The following is a 21,686-nucleotide window of genomic DNA, read 5'->3' as shown; positions in this document are numbered from 1 at the left end:
TACAAAGTGCCTCGAAGCGACACAGAAGGAGCTAAAAGGTTAGACAAAAATTGACTATTTTGAGAATACAATTTCAATATATATTTTTCTTTCAAATAATTCAATCTAATAGCGATAGGAGGAAGATTGCACTCGACTTGCAAAAAGCATTTATTGGCGTGCTCTTAAATGCACCTGTTATCACACGCATACATTTGTTTTGTAACTTATCTAAAATATCTACATATTTATTATTATCAGCAAAGCAAAAGAAACCATACTCAAAATGACTACGAATCATAGATTTATATAAAAGAAGTAATATTTTGGGATCTGAGCCCCAATAGGTTGAAGTTAAAGATCTTAAGACATTAAGAGCTTTGTTGGATTTTTTAACTATATGATCAATATATTTCTTCCAGGATAAATTATGAGTGAATATAACACCTAAAAACTTCGTTTCGAGCGAAATTGGAATAGCAACATTATTATAAAGAACACTAGGAACTGATGAACTGTTTTTTCCAAAAACGAGAAATTTTGATTTGAGAGGATTGACACTAAGAGATAAATATGAGAAATATTGTAATAACTTTTGTAAAGCATTATTAATAATGGTCACCAAGTTAACTATGTTACTACCACTGGAATAAACAACCAAATCATCTGCAAGCTGTAAATTTTTAACTTCTGGTCCTAAAATTAAATTCAAACGTTGTATGTACAATATAAAAATTAATGGAGACAAAATTCCTCCTTGACATACCCCTACAGAGGCAAGTCTAGGACCATAAAGATGATCATTATGCTTAACAAAAACTTTTCTGTCAGATAAGAAATTGGTGATCCATTGTATCAATTTATTTGGTAACCCAATGGACTTAAGCTCAATGGATAGAATATCAATGTTAACACTACTGAAGGCCCCTGCTATATCAAAGAAAACAGAAACTAGTGAGTGTCCATGACCTAGACTATTTTGAATATCAAGCTGAAGCTGACAAATACTTTCTATAGATGAATGGCCTCTATGAAAACCAAATTGGTTTGATGGTAATATTTGATGCTTTTCTACAAAAAACTCTAGCCTATGTTTCAAAAGTTGTTCAAATATTTTTCCAATACAAGATGTAAGAGCTATAGGACGATATGAATCTTCATTTAAACTTGGTTTGTCAGGTTTGAGAATGGGAACCAAGCAATCAGTTTTCCAAAACAAGGGAATTTCATTGTTATCCCAATGATAATTATAGATATTTAATAATATTAACAAACCATTTTCCTTTAGGTTCTTAATCATTTTATAGGGAATGCCATCTAAACCAAAAGTACAATCCTTTCTAGAGTTAACAGCAGATTTCAACTCTTGCAATGTAAATGGTTGAATTAAAAAGAAATTATTAGAGTTGGATACATCTGCCCAGGAATCAAAACTGAAACTATTAGAAACATGATCTGGGGTATATTTTTGCAAGAACTTCAACACCCAACTATCATCACGACTATGGTTAGGTATATAAGATCTATTAAATTTGCACATGTATTTCCAGATGACAGAGAGAGGAGTACAACGATGAAACGAGCCAGCTCTTGGTTCTTTCCTGCTTTAATGTAAGTTTTTTAAGTGCTTGCAAACATTTAAATTCTAAATAAGTTTGCTCAGAAGGATCAATCTTGAACTTAATATACTTAAGCATCTTTTGAATTTTTAACAACTTCAGAACACTTTGAATTCCACCATGGTTAAGGAAACTTTCTCTTTAATTTCCTAGAAGATAATGAATTAAGTGGAAACTTGTGACGGGATGGTACTGATGGTAAAGATGATTTAATGGCACAATGGAGAATTTCACAAAATAAAGTATACTTATGCTATTAAAGGAGTATGAGATGAAATATTAAAGACAGACAGCAAAGAATCTGTTTTTTCTTGATATTTTTCCCAATCTACTAAATTATAATTTGGAAACTGTTGACACTGAAGCAAATTATTTTGAACAGGATTATTACCAATCAAGTTATCTAATGTGAAATTTATTATTACAGGAAGATGATAACTTCCAAGTGGATCATCATGGACGGACCAGTCACAAGATAATGCTAAGGATGGACTAACTAGAGACAAATCAAGAGCATTATGACGCCAAGTCAGAGAACCTACAGTAGTAGGACGACCATCATTCAGAATCACAAGATTATTATCCTCAATAACTTCTAGAATATCTCTACCTCGTGGTGCAGTAGAATTGCAACCCCATGAGATGTGATGGGCATTGAAGTCACCAGCAAAAACCATTGGCTCCAGAATAGATTTAATTAATGTATCAAATTTTTTTTGTTGAAGACAGGAGTACAATTAGTAGGGCTGTAGAAACTAATTATGCTTAGTTCTTTATTACCTATAGAAATGCGAACACCGATATTTTGCATAGAATTATCAAATTTTGTTACCAACCTAGAGTAAGCAATACTATTATGAAGTAAAATAGCTACACCGTTATGCTTATTACCTGTATCATTCCTCTCAACTCTGTACCCTCGAATATTAAAATTTTGATGTGGCTTTAGCCAGGTCTCAGAAATAATAGCTATGTGAATATTGTTGTTATATAGAAAATTGGTTAATGCTAATCTATTACTGACTAAACTCTGTGCATTCCATTGCATAATATTTATTATGTTATCCATAAATATTATGACAAAAAAATGAGAATAGTTTTAATTTTAAAATTAATATTTAATTAGACTAGCATAGTATAGTATTATGTTGACTTAAAATCTTTAACACAAAATTATTTACTTGCTTTCTTTTTGGTAATGGTTTCTAGGAGAATGTCTTTAATACTTTGATTACAAATTGGTTTTTCATTGCCTTTATTTAAACTAATGATTTTGACTACCGCTTCGATTAATAAATTCATAACCGTGTCAGAACTTATGATAGAACTTATGTTGTCTGGTCTCGAGTTTAATTTTGGAAATTTAGTGCTATTAAAGAGATCTGTGAACTTTTGTGTTTTCTTCTCAACTTCTATTTTATTCTCATTAATTTTTTGTTGTTTGACAGGACAAGTTGTTGAAATTGAAATGTGATTTCCAGAGCAGTGGACACATTTGGCAGATTTTGGGTCAATTTGGCATTCAGTAAATTTGTGATTATCTTGGCATATGGAGCAGCGCAGCTCATTTTTGTAGAATTTAGCAATATGTCCATACCTTAAGCAGCGAAGGCACTGCTTCACCGGCGGGATGTACGGCCGAAGCACAAAGCGCCAACTATTGAGGTCCACGCTGTCAGGTAGTACTGGACAAGAGAAAGTTATCGAAACTGTCTTAGTGGGCTCTTCAGTAATGCGTCCATCATTGTTCACCTTTCGCATGAACCGTCGCACACACACAATATTTTTAGATGACGATATTGCTGAATAAATCTGCGCATTAGACAGGTTCGTGGGCACATGTAAGATGACACCAGTCACCTCACTGGCCGCCGCTGGTATGGAGGCTATAAATTTATATTGCTCCAGAAAGTTTTTATTTGCCAAGGCGGCATTAGCCTGCCCGGGCCGTTCAAAGATCACTCCAATTTTATTTTAACCTATTTTTATTTTTGAAGGAAAAAGTTTCGCCAAAAAGACCTTTTATTGATTTTTATGTTTTAAATGATACTCATTGCTGTAGCGAACCGTCACCAATGACAGATGATGATAACAATGAAACATTGTAGTAGTGGTGGTTCAGGTGCTACAGCTATTGCCTACTTTCCAGCTTGGTTTTAGACCATCTATTGCCACATTTCCGAACAGTGGCGTGAAAAAATAATAGTAGAAATAACAAAAGAGGATTTTTTTAATGAATTACTAATTTGGAAGCTTTCCACCTCAGTTCCTTTGAACGGTGTCTCTGACAAATTATGACTATTAAGTATCACTTTTTTGACCTTTTAAAAAACTTAGGGTCTAGCAGTTTCTAAAATAACCAAAAGTCCTTGAAATCGCTTGTATTTTTTATTTATTTAGGTAAGGGCAACATCTAAGCTTGAGATGCTTGAACGTAAAACTTTGTCTTTTTTTCCCAACTCAGCCAAGTGAAGATGCTGATTTTTTTTTAGCAACTGCGCCGTTTGTCTAGGATTATGTTACAAAAAGAAACATTTAAAAAAGTTCAATAGTTTTTTTTAATAAATTAATTGCTTCACCCCGGAATTTCTTAACAAAACTTAAAAGTAATAAAAAACATAACTCGAAAACTACGAAAAGTCGGCTAACATACATACCCATACTATTCTAATAGCCCACAGCGTGAGCAATGTAAAAAAAATTTTTGAACGTCTAGGTTTGGACCACCCTGTATAACACATGCCGTGCCAACGTCACTCGGTCTGTGATACTAGAATGTCGTGAAAGACCTGTGTCAGGGATCGAGAGCATTCTATCCAGAGTTTCGGTGTGGGATCGGGACAATTTAGTCCAATTCAATGCCACCAAGACTCAATTTTGCGCGTTTACCGCTAAGAAAACCTCATTTTTCAACGCACAACCCTTCCCATGTCAGGGAGTATTGGGAGCCTCGATCGGTGTTGACATCTCCATCAGTGACGTCCAATAATTTCGTAGCCACCTTGCTGGGTAGGCTGCGCTCGTATCCAACAAAACTCGGTGTGCTCAATAAAGGGAGGCGATACTTTACTCTGGGGTAGACTGATCCCATATATTGAGTACTGCTGTCACCTTTGGACAGGAGCACCTGGATGCCACCTTGGACCCTTCAAATCAGTCCAAAGGCGCGCTGTACCTATGAATAGGTAGTCTACGATCCCAAACTCACAAGCGATATTGAACCTTTAAGTCTAAGGAGATCTCCAAAAAAGAAGTTTATAATTTAAAATGGTCGGCAACGCGCATGTAACACCCCTGGAGTGTAGACGTCTATAGGATGCGGTGACCGCTTACCATCAGGTGGGTCGTAAGCTTGTTAGCCACCGATGTACTAAAAAAACATATAGGTACACTGTATTTGTCTAAATTAAAAGTAAACTTTAATAAGCAAAAAAATAACCCTTTCGTTAGTTCATTTCGTTTGGCGGGGGGAGGGGGCGCAAATTTGGTGTCTGCCCCGGGCGCTATATCCTCTAGCTACGCCACTGGATAGATGGCAATAAATTTACAGTGACTACAAAATTTACTATGACAATAACTCGCTATACACTCTATTCTCTTTGCTATGGACATTAGAGACGATCAATTTTGTTCATTGACAATGTAGCAGACCCTATGTAAGGTAATTTTGACACATGTGTGACGCGTAAGGAAATACATGAATTTTATACGGTAAAAACCGACAATAAAAAAATTTGAACACCGAATATTTGGATTCTGATTATGATTAGAGTGAATAAAAGTATGTAAGTCAAAATAACGCGTTGCCAATCCACATTGTTCAGACTATACTGAACTGTTGCCATATAAATGAGAATAATAGCGCCCTTTTGACAATGATCATATTTTCCTGGTCAGGCTTTACCTACCTATATTATTAAAGTCGATGGAATTTTAAGGTAGGGCATTGCCCCATAATTTCATTTTAAAGTAGATTTAAGAGTAGATGTTATATATGTAGGTAATTATATGTATGTTTAAGCTGACAACAAACAAATAAGCTAATTATTACTTGTCCCGAAAATTTAACCCAGTAGGTAGGTATCCCGCATATTTAAAGTAGTAGTCGTCCCGTAAAACAGGAAATCCGATCTGGTAACCCTAATTTAAACGTAATTAAATTACACGCTCAATTAATAGGGTAGGGCTCAATTAAAAGTATATATGTATTACCTAAATGAAATTAAATAATTGTAATATACTTAGGTATGGTATAGAGATTTTGAGTTCCGGGGAAGGGCATGAATAGTCTTTATGATGGAAATCATCTCTGCAGACGAAGTTGCGGGCAGAAGCTAGTATGTAGTTTATAAACTGGAAAATGACTAGAATACTTTACTATCCCGGAATACATTCCCTAAGGAGATCGAATGCGAAAATTCAAATAACATGTTGCATCACCCCATTTCTGCAACACGTAGGTTACTATTTACGACTTGTTAGTAATTAGTACTTTGGTACCTAAAGGTAGGTACTATACCAGGCTTATAGTTGTGGACGATACGAGCTTTGGGACAGCTCAACAACTCTACTCGACATTTCAATTTTAAATGTTACCAAACAGTGTTCACATTTATATTATTTTATATGTCACATTTAGTAGCCTAATTCATTACAAAGAGCTATATTCAAATTATACTAGATCTTTTTAACTTCCGAAAATAAATATTTGTATCCAAAGTGACTAGAATTAAGTTAATACCACCGCCACCAACCGCCACCACGATACACATACAACGGAATCCTTCAACTGACCTTCTGCGCTGGCTTATCAGCCCTCTTTCTACCAACACTCGAACAATCATGCTGTATACAAAAATTCTAGTTACTATACAAACACAGGGAGATCTAACTTCTAAACAGTTAAAACAACGTATGCTAATTGACCACTGTTTAATAATTCGATTTTCAAAACGGTCGACATCCAATAGGATAAATAAAACAAAACAAATAAAATAAAACAAAATATAAAAAATATAATTTGATATTTGTTAAATATAACAAATATCAAAGGAAAACGATTTATATTTGTAGATGGAATTAATAATGTTATTTTATTAGTTGTAAGGGCGTCCCACGGCTATGCCACATGGAGGGAAAGTACCCTGAATATTGTAGATGGAACATTTTACTTAAAGAAGACATTATTTTAATTTAAAAAACAATTTAAACTGCATTCATAGATTTTTAAATAATTATATGGTTGAACCGGGAATCGAACCCGCTACTAGAATAAAAATTACCCTGTAGCTTTATCATACCGATCGAAAGGCTTCATCGTAAGGATTATTTTTTGCTAAATAACATAGTGTCAGAAATAAAAGAAACACCATGAATTTTAACATTTTTAAATCACAATTAATCAATTTAATTTAACAATTATGCTCAAAATGAGTCCCATTCTGTTGAATACAAAGACGCACTCTTTTGATTATTTCGCTAAATTTCACATCAAATGTTAAAATTCATAGGCTTCCTTTTATTTCTGACACTATGTTATTTAGCAAAAAATAATCCTTATGATGAAGCCTTTCGATCGGTATGATAAAGCTACAGGATATTTTTTTTCTTGTGTTAGCGGGTTTGATTCCCGGTTCAACCTTGTAATTATTTAAAAATCTATGAATGCAGTTTAAATTGTTTCTTAAATTAAAATACTGTCTTCTTTCAGTAAAATGTTCCATCTGCAATATTCAAGGTACTTTCCCTCCATGTGGCAAAGCCGTAAGACGCCCTGTATATATTTAAAAAAATATAAGTTACTGAGGATAAAAACATTTTTTTGGGGAATGAACCCTTCTAATGTATAAGTATTTTATTAACATCAATGGTTGTCAGTATACCGTAGGTACATATTCAAATAATATCAATAATGTTATTAGAATTGCATTATGTTATGGGATTTTTCACGCGTAGTCAAATAATTATGATTTGTTGAATACCCGCAGCGTAACGTTGGTCATATTATAGGTAAAATGCTTACATACAGTAAAACTCACCCATGGTAACTAATCTCCGGCAACCGATCCGTAATCTCTTCTAAGTTAATACAAAATATATATTTATGTTATTTTATAATGTTAATCTTTACGAATATATTACTATAATACATCTATATAATTCCTTAACATATGCGCTAACCTAGCCTTATACTAGCAATTGATATGTTTCAGTAAAATAACATTGTTTACGTATTAGTGGACTATATGATACAGATATGATAATAGAGAGTATTGAACTTATGAATGGACGGGAATAAAATAAATTGGGCTAAATTTAATATGACGTTGTTTAGTTAGGTCATTGTAAACCGTTTAGTATTTATTCACTACGTAAAATTGAAAAAACAATAAAACACGATGTTTTTAGAAGGGGAAATGCCCTGCAAGACGTCTCTGCAAGTCGGTCATCCTACAACCCGGGTAGTTGTCATATTAGTACCTACATCTAAACAAGCTACACACGTCAGCCTAGCAAAACCTTAGTTGTACACTCCGTTTTTATATGAAATGGAATATCCAATAGTAGGAAAATGATTCGAAATAGCCTGAGTAGGTAAACCCCGAGTACAAGGTTGCAAGGTAACATAGATGCTGCGTGCACTGACCACACTGATGTGTTACTTTTTTTATGAATCATGGATCAACCTGTAAAGGTCTATTAAGAACGTATTGATTATTATTCTCTTTGGTCTAAGAATTCTAAGACATCGATTGCGCCAATTTGGCAAAAACATGTTTACACGACCTTTAAGCCTTCAACTGCCTTCGACGCGATATCGGGTTAGCACAGCAGAACAACTACCTCTAGGTCTGTACGTCCCACGATTTTGAGTAACGAAGAATCAAATAGGCACGCCCGGAATTTACAGGATTTAACCTTTTGACCGCCGTAGTCTGATATACAAGACAAACAAAATCAGGCTCATTTCGCCGCGGTCTGATAAATAAGACAAAACTTCGTATAACTTCGTGCCCCCCGGCGACACGAGCACGCTCGATGACAAATTCTATGGCGCTCAAAAGGTTAATATTATTAAAATAAATAAAGTGAATAAAACAGTGAAATATTAATCCCGTTGATATCTTAGGTCATTCACAAATTTAAGTAGGTACTTATGATATTTTAAGGTATTAAATACATCTTGAGAATAATAAAAATGATTATCGTAGAACGTGGATCTAAATATCGTACATAGCTGTATCGTGGGGTCAGTAATCGCTGTTAGGAAGAGGACTGCGAAAAACTTGGTTTCAGAAGTTTTCATCAGTTTTATCCTAAAGTCCCTTTATGACGAAATGTCAAAGATTGAGTGAATCAAGTATTCATCGATGAATATAGCGCTTAGTTTATCTTGGAGAAAAGTGTGGCTGACGTCACCATATAATATAATGGGCGCCCACGCCCATGAGCGAGAACACTGGCGTCGTAATTTATTTGATAATCGACACCTGCAGGGTCAATAAAAACAATATACTTTTCACCACACCAGCTCGGAAAGGCTTACTTTGCACTTCAAAAACTGATAGCAAAGTTGCATTTTATTCACATGTGAGGCAAAGTAACCAAATCCAAAAATGCTGGTAGAATTGACTTTTAAATGATGATTTTGGATGATAAATATTTAAAAACATTTATTTGGATTTGATTTGGTTTGATTTTGTTTGATATTTTACATTAAATATTTGCTTCGGGTTGGTGTGGTGAAAAATGTTGTGTTTCACTCGGAGGCAAATTTTGTTTAACCCTCGTGCTTTGAAACCCTCGCGACGCTCAAGATTCCATTTTCGAACCACTCGCTACGCTCGTGGTTCAACTTTGGGATCTTTCGCTTGCTCGGGTATCAATATTAGCACGAGCGGTTAAACAACAACTTTGCCCCCTTGTAAAACAAATAACTATTGCCGATTTGAAATGGCAAACGACTGTGGATAGTAGTAAATACACTTTGACAAAGTATTCATATACCTTCACGAAAACTTTGCATTAGGCAGGTACATAACAACCAGCAGCTTTAAAAGACGACATGCGACATGTAAGCATTTTAGATGACAAGATAAGTAGGTATACCTACCCCAGGGTTTTGGGTGCGGGTTTATTTACACTATAGCCAAAAAATAGGATCTGCGCGAGCTCTATGTCGAACACTGTGGCGAGAAACTGCACAGGACCGGGATCGTTGGCGAGCAGGCGTGTTGGATGCCAAGACGCACTTTGGGTCGCTGCGCCAGAGGAGTAAGTAAGTAAACAAAAAAATTGGTTTGAAATTGTAAAAAAGACACTATTTGAGCATCACCTGTCCCGTTGTCTGTCTGTGTGTGGGTCTGTGATCAAATCTTGCAAGTTAAATTTAACCCGCTTCCCGGTTTCCGATGAAGCTGAAAATTTGCATACATAAATATGTATATTTTGGATACTTATAAATATAAGTCGTCGAGATGTGCGTAAGTCAGGTGACAATGCGATATTATGGTACCATCGAGCTGATCTGATGATGGAGACAGGAGGTGGCCATAGGAACTCTGTGATAAAACAACGCCACCTAATTGTGTTTGGAGTTTTAATAATTGAGACAAGTTAATATGAATGTATATACATTTGAGAACAATGAAAGTAAAAGAACGGAAATTCAGTCAGCTTTTACATATATATAGTATTTTTGCTTCATATAGAAGAAATATAATTAGCCCTATATTGCGCGTTGTCGGATAAGCACTTGGCCGTTTATTGCGATAGGTACATTTCGATAACCTAATGAAAGTACCCAATACACTCCTTTTTTTGGGCAGTCGTGTAAAAATACCGCCCTTCAACCAAGTGTACCTGCAACAGCACTCGCAAGGGATGGTTTCCTGACCAGGTGGCGGCTATTGGCGAATTCGGAGTTATTTGGAAATCCATCGATATCACGTGAAGGTATTACTTAGCCTACAAAGTGGTGTAGGTGTTTCAAAAAGGTAAATATGTATTATTTATAAATAATTTAGCTTTGTTATCCATACTAATATTATAAAGGCGAAAGTGTGTCTGTCTGTCTGTCTGTCTGTTACCTCTTCACGCTTAGGCCGCTGAACCGATTCAGTTGAAATTTGGTATAGAGATAGTTTGAGTCCCGGGGAAGGACATAGGATAGTTTTCATGTCGGAAATCATCCCTGAAGAGAGTGCAAAGGGGGGTAGAATTGAAAGAGTTAATGAATTGCCTAATAATTGAATTAAGCAATGCGCGAATTGAATGATTGCTATTAGCATTATCCAGGCGGTATACCTACTTTAGCTGCTGTCACTAATTCCACGCAGACGAAGTTGCGGGCAATAGCTAGTAATATTATAAAAGCGAAATAATATTATAAAAGCGAAAGTGTCTGTCTGTCTGTCTGTTACCTCTTCACGCTTAAACCGCTGAACCGATTTTGTTGAAATTTGGTATGGAGATAGTTTGAGTCCCGAGGAAGGACATAGGGTAGTTTTTATCACAGAAATCACGCTTTAAGGAGGTGAAAAGGGGGGTGGAAGTTTGTATGGGGAATCGATAAAAAGCAGATTGGATAAAAAATAAGCTACCCATATTACTAACTCCACGCAGACGAAGTCGCGGGCAAAAGCTAGTAAGTTATAATACTACAAACATGTGATGTACATACGCAGAGGCTTGTTTAATGTATACAATTATGCTTTATAAGAGACCGTTAGGAGTTGTACCTCCTATTACCTAATATTTATACCTAATTTATACATTTCTCTCTATAAACCAGTCTTGTAACATTTTGGATACAATTATTAACACGCTTATTAGCTCAGCACTGTTGGTGTTGTCTAAAAAGTAACGGTTATATGTAAATAAATGTAATCTACTCATCTTCCTCCCGGGGTTTGAACCCGCGACCTTCGGATTGAAAGTCGCACGCTCTTACCGGTAGGCCACCAGCGTACCAGCGATTACATGTAAATGTAATCTACTATCAATTTGTACCAATTAGAATCTACAGGGTCTTGCCTTGTAACTTGTAAAACAAACTAAAGTATCTTTTCCGTTAGTAGATATTACAAGTTTGTGAAGTGGCAATGGGTTCCTTTTTTCTGTAATGCACCATATGATAGGATTTGAATTCGAATGTGTTTTTAAACGGATAATGGGGTCCAAATTAGTGTCGAAAAACGCACGAAAGAATCCTTTGCCTTTAAGTATTCAAAACGATCCACTATCCTCCGATTCCACCAAGACATGCCTAATAACTACTTACTCGTACTCTATTCCTTTCTAGAAAATACTGCTTGAAATGAAATGATGAAGGGGTGGAGTGGTGTGATGACCTCCCCGAGCGGGAGACAGGGGGAAGTTTGGGTGGGCTCCGGCCTGCCCAAAGGTCCGTCTGTCACCCCCGGTCCATCCTGGGCAACGTCACTAGCGACTGGCATTCGTGCCTCTTTCTAGTGGCGGCTAACATCCACACTGGTGTTGTCAGTAGGTGTAGGTTACTACTGACGACCTATACATAACCTACCTGTGCTAGGACCTGCACAGTAGAGCGCCGTACGCAAGGATGACGGGATCCTGGGGATTGAGCCATTGCCAACCCGCGTGGTAACACGTCTGCTTCGGCCCTAATTTCGGGCAAAACGGTAGCCCGGGCTACTAGCCACAGTCCGGGAAATGGTCAAGTGAGGAACCGTAGGTGGGCTCACGGCGAGAAGTGAGAGGGCCGCAGAGGCAGTTTCGGCTGCTGATGCGGTGGTGAAAGGCCATGCTGAGGAAGTGCGTTTAGGTGAATCGGGCGGAGGGCGTCTGACCTGGACGACCCTACGTCCCACCTTCACACATTTCCGATGTCGCGCAACTAGCCAACTTCTCACTTCTATACCCGAGTCGGTGTCCTAACGACTGAAAGCACCTTTTATATGTGTGTGTAAGCGTTCCCAAGGTGTGGGCCCTTGTAGGGTGGGAGCCGATGAGGATGAAGTTAATCGTTACGAACTATGGATACCAGGTCTAACGAAAAACCCCAAGCTGATCCAGCAGCGTCCATCGCTAATGGTGAAGCCACACAGGCGAGACAAGCTGTTCCAGTGACAGTGCGTCAGACCGAAACCCCGGCCCGTCCGCAACCCAGTTCATCTGGGGAGCAGACCGGCCCAAACCCCTTCCAGGACTGGCAGGTAGTGGACCGAAGGTCCAAGAAGCGACCCCCTGCTGGGAAGCCTCACCCTGCCAGACCTGTGAATTCTTCTTCCTCTAACCCACCCCCCCCTGTTAAATGTCAAGGTGGGGTGGCTAAGAAGAAGAAGAAAAACAAGAACCAGAGGCGTGCAGCTCGTCTAGCGCGAGAGCAGCAACTGGACAACACACCAACACCGACACACTCTGCAACCGGTGTGGGTGTGCAGGCTTCCCAGAAGCCGGCACCCAAACCGGCGCCGAACAAGCAGGTTGCTGCTGCCAGGCCTCCGCCGAAGGGAAAAGGTTCCACCCTACCCCCTAAGGCTGGAACGTCGGGCGACAGCCCTACGGGTTCGGCCGCAGATCCCTCCAAACGACGACCTGGTAAGCTCGCACGAGCCGCTGCTAAAAGGATGCGAGATGAGTCCTTCTCCCCGCAAGGAGACAACAAAAAGCAGCGACTAGTGAGCCCAAGCCAACCGTTGTCGTACGCACAAGCAGCGGCATCTGACCTGACGATCGTCATTACTGACGCGAAGTCGGGGAAGATCACCGCTGACCACTCCAACGCCATCCTCCGCGGGTTGCACCAAGCAATCGTGGAGGAGGCGAGGAGAAACCTCGTAGGAGCCAGGCCACCCAAATTCAAGGGCAAGCCCATCTTCGCTGAGGGGCAGCTGAGGGTCTTCGCAGAAGACGAATACTCGGCCGCCTGGTCTCAGCGATGTGTCCAGGCCCTAACCCTGCCAGACATCTCCCTTAAGGCGGTTCGCCAGTCGGAGATGGCAAGGAGAATTAAGTGCGGGCTCCTAATACCCAACATTAATAACTCGTCCTGGGAAGACGTCCGTCAGGCAGCTGACGGACTAAGGTACCAGAACGAATGGGCCAAGGTCGGGTCTTGGTCCATTATACAAATACTACGGCAAGACCAGGGGTGGTTTGTCGAGTTCACAATCCCCGAAGACCTCGTCCCCGCCTTCATGGAGAGGGGGAGATCCCTGAACTGTGGGGTGGGCAATGTCTACCTCAGGTTCAGGGGTCCCGGAGGCAAATACCTGGACCAGCCTCCCACCCTGCAAGGTTCCACCCTAAGGGTAACGGGAGTACAGGTCCCCAACGAACAGGCCGCGGGCACCTCCGAGCAGAGCAAGTCTGTCTCCGGGGAGAAAGTTGCCCCCCTGCCTCTACCCAAGCCGACGATACCCGAACTCTCGGAGGATGAGCTCCTTGGCACTGGTGAGGGACCAGCCGGGTCATCATCCGAGGGTGAGGACTTGTCGGCTTGGATAGTGTCGGGGTTGGCCGACATGTTCAAGGAGGGAGGGGTGATGCAAGATGCCGCCCCCACCACCGACAACATGGACACCAACTAGTGTCATCCAAGCAAACCTCCAGCACAGCGTGGCCGCTACGGCCCAACTCAGACGCTGCCTGGTAGGTTTGCCAACAGCCGTTGCCCTCCTACAAGAACCATGGGCGGGCAATGGATACATACGCGGGCTGTCCGACACGAAAGGTAAGCTCTACTACTCCACGGTACATGCCGTCCCTAGGGCATGTATCCTAACTACTAACAATATTATTGCACAACCGCTCACTGAATTCTGTTCCAGAGACCTGTGTGCGATTAAACTACAAGTTCCACTGCCAACAGGCTGTCGCGACCTAGTCCTCGCCTCGGCGTACATGCCCGGAGAGGACGAGCCACCGCCTGCCGAACTACAACGACTGGTCAGCCACTGCGAGAGATCAGGCCTCGCAATAATCATCGGGGCCGACTCCAACGCACACCACCCACTGTGGGGAATGGAGACCAGCAACAACAGAGGTAAGACACTTGTTGAATATCTTGTGACTACTAATCTAAACATTCTAAATATAGGCGCTGAACCAACATTTGTAAACAAACGATGCAGGACGATTATCGACCTGACTCTGGCTTCGGAGGAGGTCAGTGAACTAATTATGGGATGGCAAGTCTCCCAGGAGGCCTCCTGCTCAGACCATAGATGGATTCGCTTCAATCTACTAGCATCTAGAGACACACCAACCGCCCGGAGGAATCCCAGGAAAACGGACCGAGCCACTTTTAGGAAGGTCCTAGGGGAAAGCCTTGACCGGCTTCCACCGAGGGATGACCTTCGGGAACCGGCTCAGATAGAACAGCAGGTAAATATCTTAACTGATACCCTCGTAGACAGCTACCACAAGGCGTGCCCCTTAAAACCACCGGCAAAGACTGCCATAAAGGGTCACCAGTGGTGGGGCCCAGAACTGGAGAGACTCCGGGGGAAAACCAGAAGACTCTTCAACAGGGCCATGAACACAACGGCTGAGGTGGACTGGGATAACTACTACGAAGCCAAGGCCAGGTACAAAAAGAGATTGCGGTACTGGAGATCCCTGTCATGGAGGAACTTCTGCAGCAGCATTGAAACACTTGACCACGCCAACCGGGTAAGGAAAACCTTAGCGCACAAGCCCACATCACAATTGGGCTCACTGCGTAAACCCGATGGCACATACACATCTAGCCCTGCAGAGACCCAACGCCTTCTCCTGGTAACTCACTTTCCAGGATGCGTAAGTCTCGCCGATGCAGATCAGCAGGACGAGGAATACAGTACAACGGACAACAACTGGCAAATGGCGCACAGAGTCGTCACCGCTGAGAAACTCAGGTGGGCCATAGACAGCTTCCATCCCTTCAAGGCGGCTGGTCCGGATGGGATCTTCCCCGCTCTCCTACAGTGGGGTCTAGGACTCATCCAGGAAACCCTGACCGACATCATGGCAGCCTGCCTAGCCTGGGGGTACGTGCCCAGGAGATGGAGAGATGTAAATGTGGTATTCATACCTAAACCAGGTAAGAACGACTACACAGCTGCCAAATCCTTTAGGCCCATCAGTCTCACATCATTCCTGCTGAAGACCTTGGAAAAACTGTGCGACAGGGACCTGAGGGACCGAGCGCTAAAGAACATACCGATGCACAACAACCAGCACGCGTACAGCTCAGGTAAATCTACGGAGTCGGCTCTACACATGGTTGTAAGCCGCATTGAGAGGGCCATCCACGGCAAAGAAATGTGCCTCGGCACTTTCATTGACATAGAGGGCGCTTTTGACAAGACTCACTTTTCCAGTATAGGGAACGCCTTGGAAAGCCACGGCGCTGAACCCGGACTAGTAAAGTGGATCATGAACATGCTAAATCAAAGGACAATAAGGTATGTAGGTGAACCGCAGGCCGTAGCGGCGGTGCGAGGATGCCCTCAAGGGGGAGTTCTGTCACCTCTGTTGTGGAACCTAGTAGTCAACAACCTCATAACCAAACTGAACGAGGAACACTTCTACACAATAGGCTACGCTGATGATCTGGCAATATTAATATCGGGTAAATTTGCCAGTACAGTATGCGACCTCACCCAGGCAGCTCTTCGGATCGTAGAACGCTGGTGTAGAGATTTTGACCTATCAGTTAACCCCACCAAAACAGAAATGGTAATGTTCACCAATAAAAGGGCACTTGGCAACTTTACCAGACCAACACTTTTCCAGACTGAGCTACAGCTGACCGATGAAGTTAAGTACTTAGGGCTAACGCTCGACAGTAAACTCAACTGGAACAATCACATCAACAAACGCATAGACAAGGCGGGAGTAGTCTTCTGGCAGTGCAGAAGGATGATTGGTAGGAGGTGGGGACTCAACCCGAAAATTACCCTTTGGCTCTATAAGACTATAATCCGCCCCCTACTCTGTTACGGTGCTCTGGTTTGGTGGCCAAGAACAAACCTAGGCAACGTACGAGACAAGCTACAAAGACTCCAGAGGCTCGCATGCTCGGCCACCACTGGCTGCACGAGGTCCACTCCGACTGCAGCCATGGAGGTCATGCTAAACCTTTCACCGCTGCACCTACACATACAACAAGAGGCCAGTCTCTCAGCGGTAAGGTTACGAACCCTCAATATATGGTCTAACACCACAGGAGCTCTTCACACAGCATGCCTGGAAAAAGTATACAGCGAATTTCCAGTGCTCATGGCGGGCACGGATCGAATTCACAAACAAGCCATCTTTGACAAAAGGTACAAAATACAATTATTTGAGGACGACAACTACGAAGGACTCAATCCCCGGGAGCTGAGAATCTTCACTGATGGGTCCAAAACAGACAGCGGATCAGGCTCTGGAACCTTTTTAGAAGACCTGAACATGTCAATCACCACTCCGCTAGGAGCCCATAACTCGGTATTCCAGGCTGAGTGCATGGGCATCATTAACGCGGCGGCTGCCATCACTGCAAGGAAGGTAGTAGGATCCTCCATCCGCATACTCTCCGACAGTAGAGCAGTCTTAATGGCCCTAAAAAGCCATATAGTCACATCCAAACTTATACACGAATGCCACGAACGACTAATGGAGGTATGTCAGAACAATAAGATCACCTTACAATGGATCAAAGGACACAGTGGATCCCGAGGTAACGACGCCGCGGACGAGCTCGCCAGACAAGGATCGGGTGCGGGGGCGATTGGCCCGGAACCGATCCTCCCGATACCGTTTAGTAAGGTACGCTCAATGCTGCTGGCACGTACAGGGAAACTACACACAGAACACTGGCTAAACCAAACTGGATGCAGACAGGCCAAGCAAGCCATGCCGAGCATGAACGGTAAGCTCACAAGGGCGCTCCTTCAACTAGGAAAGGTTCGACTGAGTATGGTAACCAGTGTCATAACAGGTCATGGACTTTTTAACAAACATCTTTTTATAACAGGTGTCACAGACAGTCCCCTATGCCGTGGATGCATGGAGGAAGAAGAAACAGCCTCTCACGTGGTGTTGGAATGCAGCGGATTGGCCCCATACAGGGCAAAACATCTCGGATCCCCGAGTGACCTCCCCGAGGTCCTACTCAACATCAAAGATCTGATAGGATTCCTCGAGGAGCTGGGCTGGCAAGACTAGTCCACCCCCTATCACGCAAAATAGGCGCAAGACGTCGAGTTGCGGAAAATCGCCCGAACTACAATACAATACAATACAATGAAATGATGAATAGTATGAATCCCGTCGATACGCTATCATAGTAGGTACTCCACCATGCCACTTCTCACTACTCGTTAATTAATGCTAATCAGTCAATGTAGGAAGTCGCCGAAGTCGTGACATCAAAAGCAACCAAACTGACGATACTCAATAGTGAAAGGAAAGGTTAACTGAAGAGAACTTTCGTTTTGGCATGTGTTTATGTTGATGTTAACGTTTGTATGCTTTCAAACATTCCGTTTGCATAAAAATATAGTTACTTATACACCTACTCTACTGCACAAAAGTAAATCATGACTTATAAAACTGTTAAAGATTTAAAAAAATCTAAGCAGGTAAGTATTTGAATGACTGATTTGTTTGGAAGACCAAAATACTCTATTACATACTATATAATATACTAAATGTAAGTTAATTGGCATCAATTATTCTAAGAATGAATCCAAGATTTCAGATTAGTAACACAATCAAGTACCTAAACATAGTGGAATGATAATTGATAATAGACATTATTGGAAAAACAATTGAACGACAGTTATGTGTATAATTTTGTAAGCAGTAGAAATGAGCCCTTTTTTAAAGAATTGGTCATATTTTCTAAGTAAATTCGCACTGCAAGACACTCAAAAAGTACATACGTACTCATTTAATAGGCAAAAAGTACGTAAACTCGAATTAGTCAGTGCTTAAATCGGAACCTCTGTGGAAGTGTTCAGAGGGCTTACCGCGAACCAGGAATGAAGTTTTGCCTCTTTTTCGCACTTACATACGAATTTACAAGTGCGACAGAGAGGCTAAACATCTTTCGCGTTTCGCGGTAGGCTCTCCGAGAAGTTTTATTAACGGGTCTTACCTTATGAGATGTAAATAAAAAAAAATTAAGGAAACAATTGAGAAGTTCCAAGCTGTGACTAAAATGTGACCAGTTAAAATGCATTTTTAGTGAAGTTAGTGATGCTGATGGTAACTTACTGCACTGTTAACACTCACGACAATAAATGATCTGCGCAAATCTAAATGTGGTTATAGCTGAAACAGTAATTAATAAGTCAGAAGTATGTAAGTAGTCTAACAAAAACACGTGACATGCCGTGTGACATAATAATATAACATGGATGATGGTTGGTGTCAATGCAATAGTTATATCACCATTATCATGTTTATGTGAAAACATAACACACAAATGATGACAAGTGTCATTCACTAACTTGATAACAATATTATTAAAATGCTTGTACAAAATGTAGCTACTCACTATACGATGTACTACCCGAAAATGTTCCACGACCTATATGCTTTAGCTCGCTTCTTTGCCACATGGATACTAAGCTAACTTCTATTCTAATTAAATATTTACAAACAAATAACATAAAACTCTAAATATTGTCTTATCTCTTCTAATTTAATGCGTATAATTCATGTCAATCTATACTCGTTTTATTCTAAACTCTATATTTCTATATTATATATATCGTTTTCTTCTCTTCCACTTCCTTCATGTTGGCACTACTAACGTTCTGTCATCCGCTTCCCGCTTTTTTGCTAATCGTTGTATTCGTCATGTGTTTGTCTGTGATGTTCATAACAATTATTTGTTTTTAGGTTTCCCCGACTACATCCTCCCAAAAATGCAAAATTATTATACCGAACATTCTCCTCACGTGTGAAAGTCAACACCGACATTGGCAAATCCACCCTGTGCAAAATTCCAGGGAGTAAGCCAGAAAAAAAAAAAAAAAAAAAAAAAAAAAAAAAAAATATTAAAAAACAAGTAACTAATATAATACCTAGTCATTGTGTTATAATATAAACTTTACCCCGTCCATGCCTGTATGCACGTTTTCTGTAAAAATGCTTAGTAAGGAAAAATTTTACTACTAGAATAAGAAGAATAAAAGATAATATGTACAGGAGGCTTAGCATTCCGAGGTCCAGGTTGGAGAACGGGCTCGGAGCAGCAAGGGCCGACCTTCTGGCGACGTCCTTGATGTTGCCAGAACTGTACACCGTCTGCAGGTACTGGTACACTGCAGGCAGGTTCCAGGCGCCACGTGCGAGCCGACACTCACGACACTTGCTCACACTTGGGAACTGTATCTTGGGATGCTCAGGGTCCTCAGTGACATCACCGGCCAATCTTAAGTTCACTTCATTATGGGAAATCCACAACCACAAAACAGCTTTCTCATTTTCTTTCACATCAAACAATTTATTCCTGGCTGCCATGGCTTGAAAATGCTGTGCACATTCTGTGCATCCAAAGAAATGTTTTACATAACCATGAAGAGCTTGCAGTACCCTGGGTCCCTCCTTGCCAGGTCTGAGGGCAGCATTGACAGTGAGTGTGTGGAACAAGGTCCACAGCCCACAAGTGTAGCCGCGGTATGTTGGTTGGCTACCGCGGCAGCCGACATATTCCAAGTTAGTAACATACACGGGTGCATGGACTGTCTCCAACGTCTTCACCATTTCAAATATATCTGCACCATCCCATTCAATTCTAGTTGCAAGTTTGTTCCTTAAGTCCTGAATGTATTCCTGAAGATTACCTCTGAAGGGAAATGAACTGAGCAATACATCCAAATAATTTAATAGAGCTTGTAGCGGTTCCCCGCTCAATATTTTGTATCTTGTAATTTCTGTGTGTAAAGATGTTTTAATTGTTTTCTCTAAGTCACTATAGTAGACTGTGTCAGAACTGTCATGTATGATTTTGTTGGCATTATGGTCACGATCAACATCATTGGTATGTGTGTTGCGAATTGGAAACACATAATTTTTAGATTGTAAAAATGTATTGACAGCCTTCAATAGATTAGCTTTTGTAGGATTTTTAGGTGTTAGAGGGGTAGCCTCTAATGTATTAGTTCTTACTGCAACTAGACCTGGGAAATGAGTCACTCCTGCCAATCTAACCAGCTCACTAGTGTCATACACTCTTTTCACTCTGATATTAGTGTAGTCATTTATATCGAGAGTGAGCTCGGAGCCCACAGTACTGTTCTCAGACTCAAACACTAAGAATGTGTATATGATAGAATTTGGCACATCGGAAAGGGCTGCAGTGAAACTGGAGTATGAGGCTATACTGAGAGGAGGCACAAAAGATAAACGTCCAATTGCTTGCTCTAGCTGCATTTTGTGTACAATTTCAGATTTCAGTTTTTCAGCTGTATCAATGGCATTTAGTTTCTCACCTACATTAGCATTGCTCTTAATATAATTTTCATGAATGTATCGAAGGGACGGATACGCCTTAATCTCAAATTGCCTGCATATTTCATTGTTCTCCTCCTCAGAACAATCCATAACTGCTAATTTAAATATGTTTTCCCAAGGTTGTATCTCAGCAGCCAAACTTTTGAACTTTGGCGAGAAAGCTCTACAATGCCCGCAGTAACTATTATAGAACTGCACAACTTGCGCTCTGTTTTGGCCGTATACTTTTCTTTCAAAGTTACGTTGAGTTAGTATAACAACTTTGTCTGACTTACGATACAAGCCCTGCTCTTCCACATCGTCGTCGTTAGCGATAACTGCACCACTCACTAAACCTAAGAAAACGGCGAAATATACGACAAGTAATTGCCTGATGTTCATTTTGACTTCCTATATTTGCACTAAAAAGTCAATAAATAACTATGTCATAATTGTCCGGCAAGTAACCGATACCAGCCGAGCCGGCAAGCAACTAAACTCTCCGTAAATGAAATGTCCTATTTCATAGGCTTCATCTGTGCAAATTTAAATACGTCATGGTTCGATTTAGGTACGGAAAGAAAAGTGTTCAGCGCTTTCGACGGCGACAATCAATTCGTCAAGCAAGGCGAA

The 21,686-nt window shown here is 40.8% G+C and overlaps 2 protein-coding genes across 2 annotated transcripts; one reads left to right on the top strand and one right to left on the bottom strand.

The window, feature by feature from the left end:
• Nucleotides 1-3,258: 3,258 nt before the first annotated feature.
• LOC134804780 (sulfhydryl oxidase 1-like) lies at nt 3,259-21,686 on the bottom strand. Its single transcript, XM_063778011.1, has 2 exons — nt 19,765-21,686; nt 3,259-3,283 (listed from the first exon to the last, which is right to left on the bottom strand). Exons 1-2 carry the CDS (start codon nt 21,453-21,455, stop codon nt 3,274-3,276), a joined length of 1,701 nt encoding a protein of 566 aa, XP_063634081.1. The 5' UTR covers nt 21,456-21,686; the 3' UTR covers nt 3,259-3,273.
• On the top strand, nt 12,614-17,789 carry LOC134805115 (uncharacterized). The gene is made up of 3 exons (XM_063778415.1): nt 12,614-14,077; nt 14,133-14,313; nt 14,452-17,789. The coding sequence occupies exons 1-3, from the start codon at nt 12,614-12,616 to the stop codon at nt 17,772-17,774; spliced, it is 4,968 nt and encodes a 1,655-aa protein (XP_063634485.1). The 3' UTR covers nt 17,775-17,789.

This window comes from Cydia splendana, chromosome Z, assembly GCF_910591565.1.
Source record: "Cydia splendana chromosome Z, ilCydSple1.2, whole genome shotgun sequence".
Lineage (NCBI taxonomy): Eukaryota > Metazoa > Arthropoda > Insecta > Lepidoptera > Tortricidae > Cydia > Cydia splendana.
This window is presented reverse-complemented; position numbering and strand designations above follow the sequence as displayed.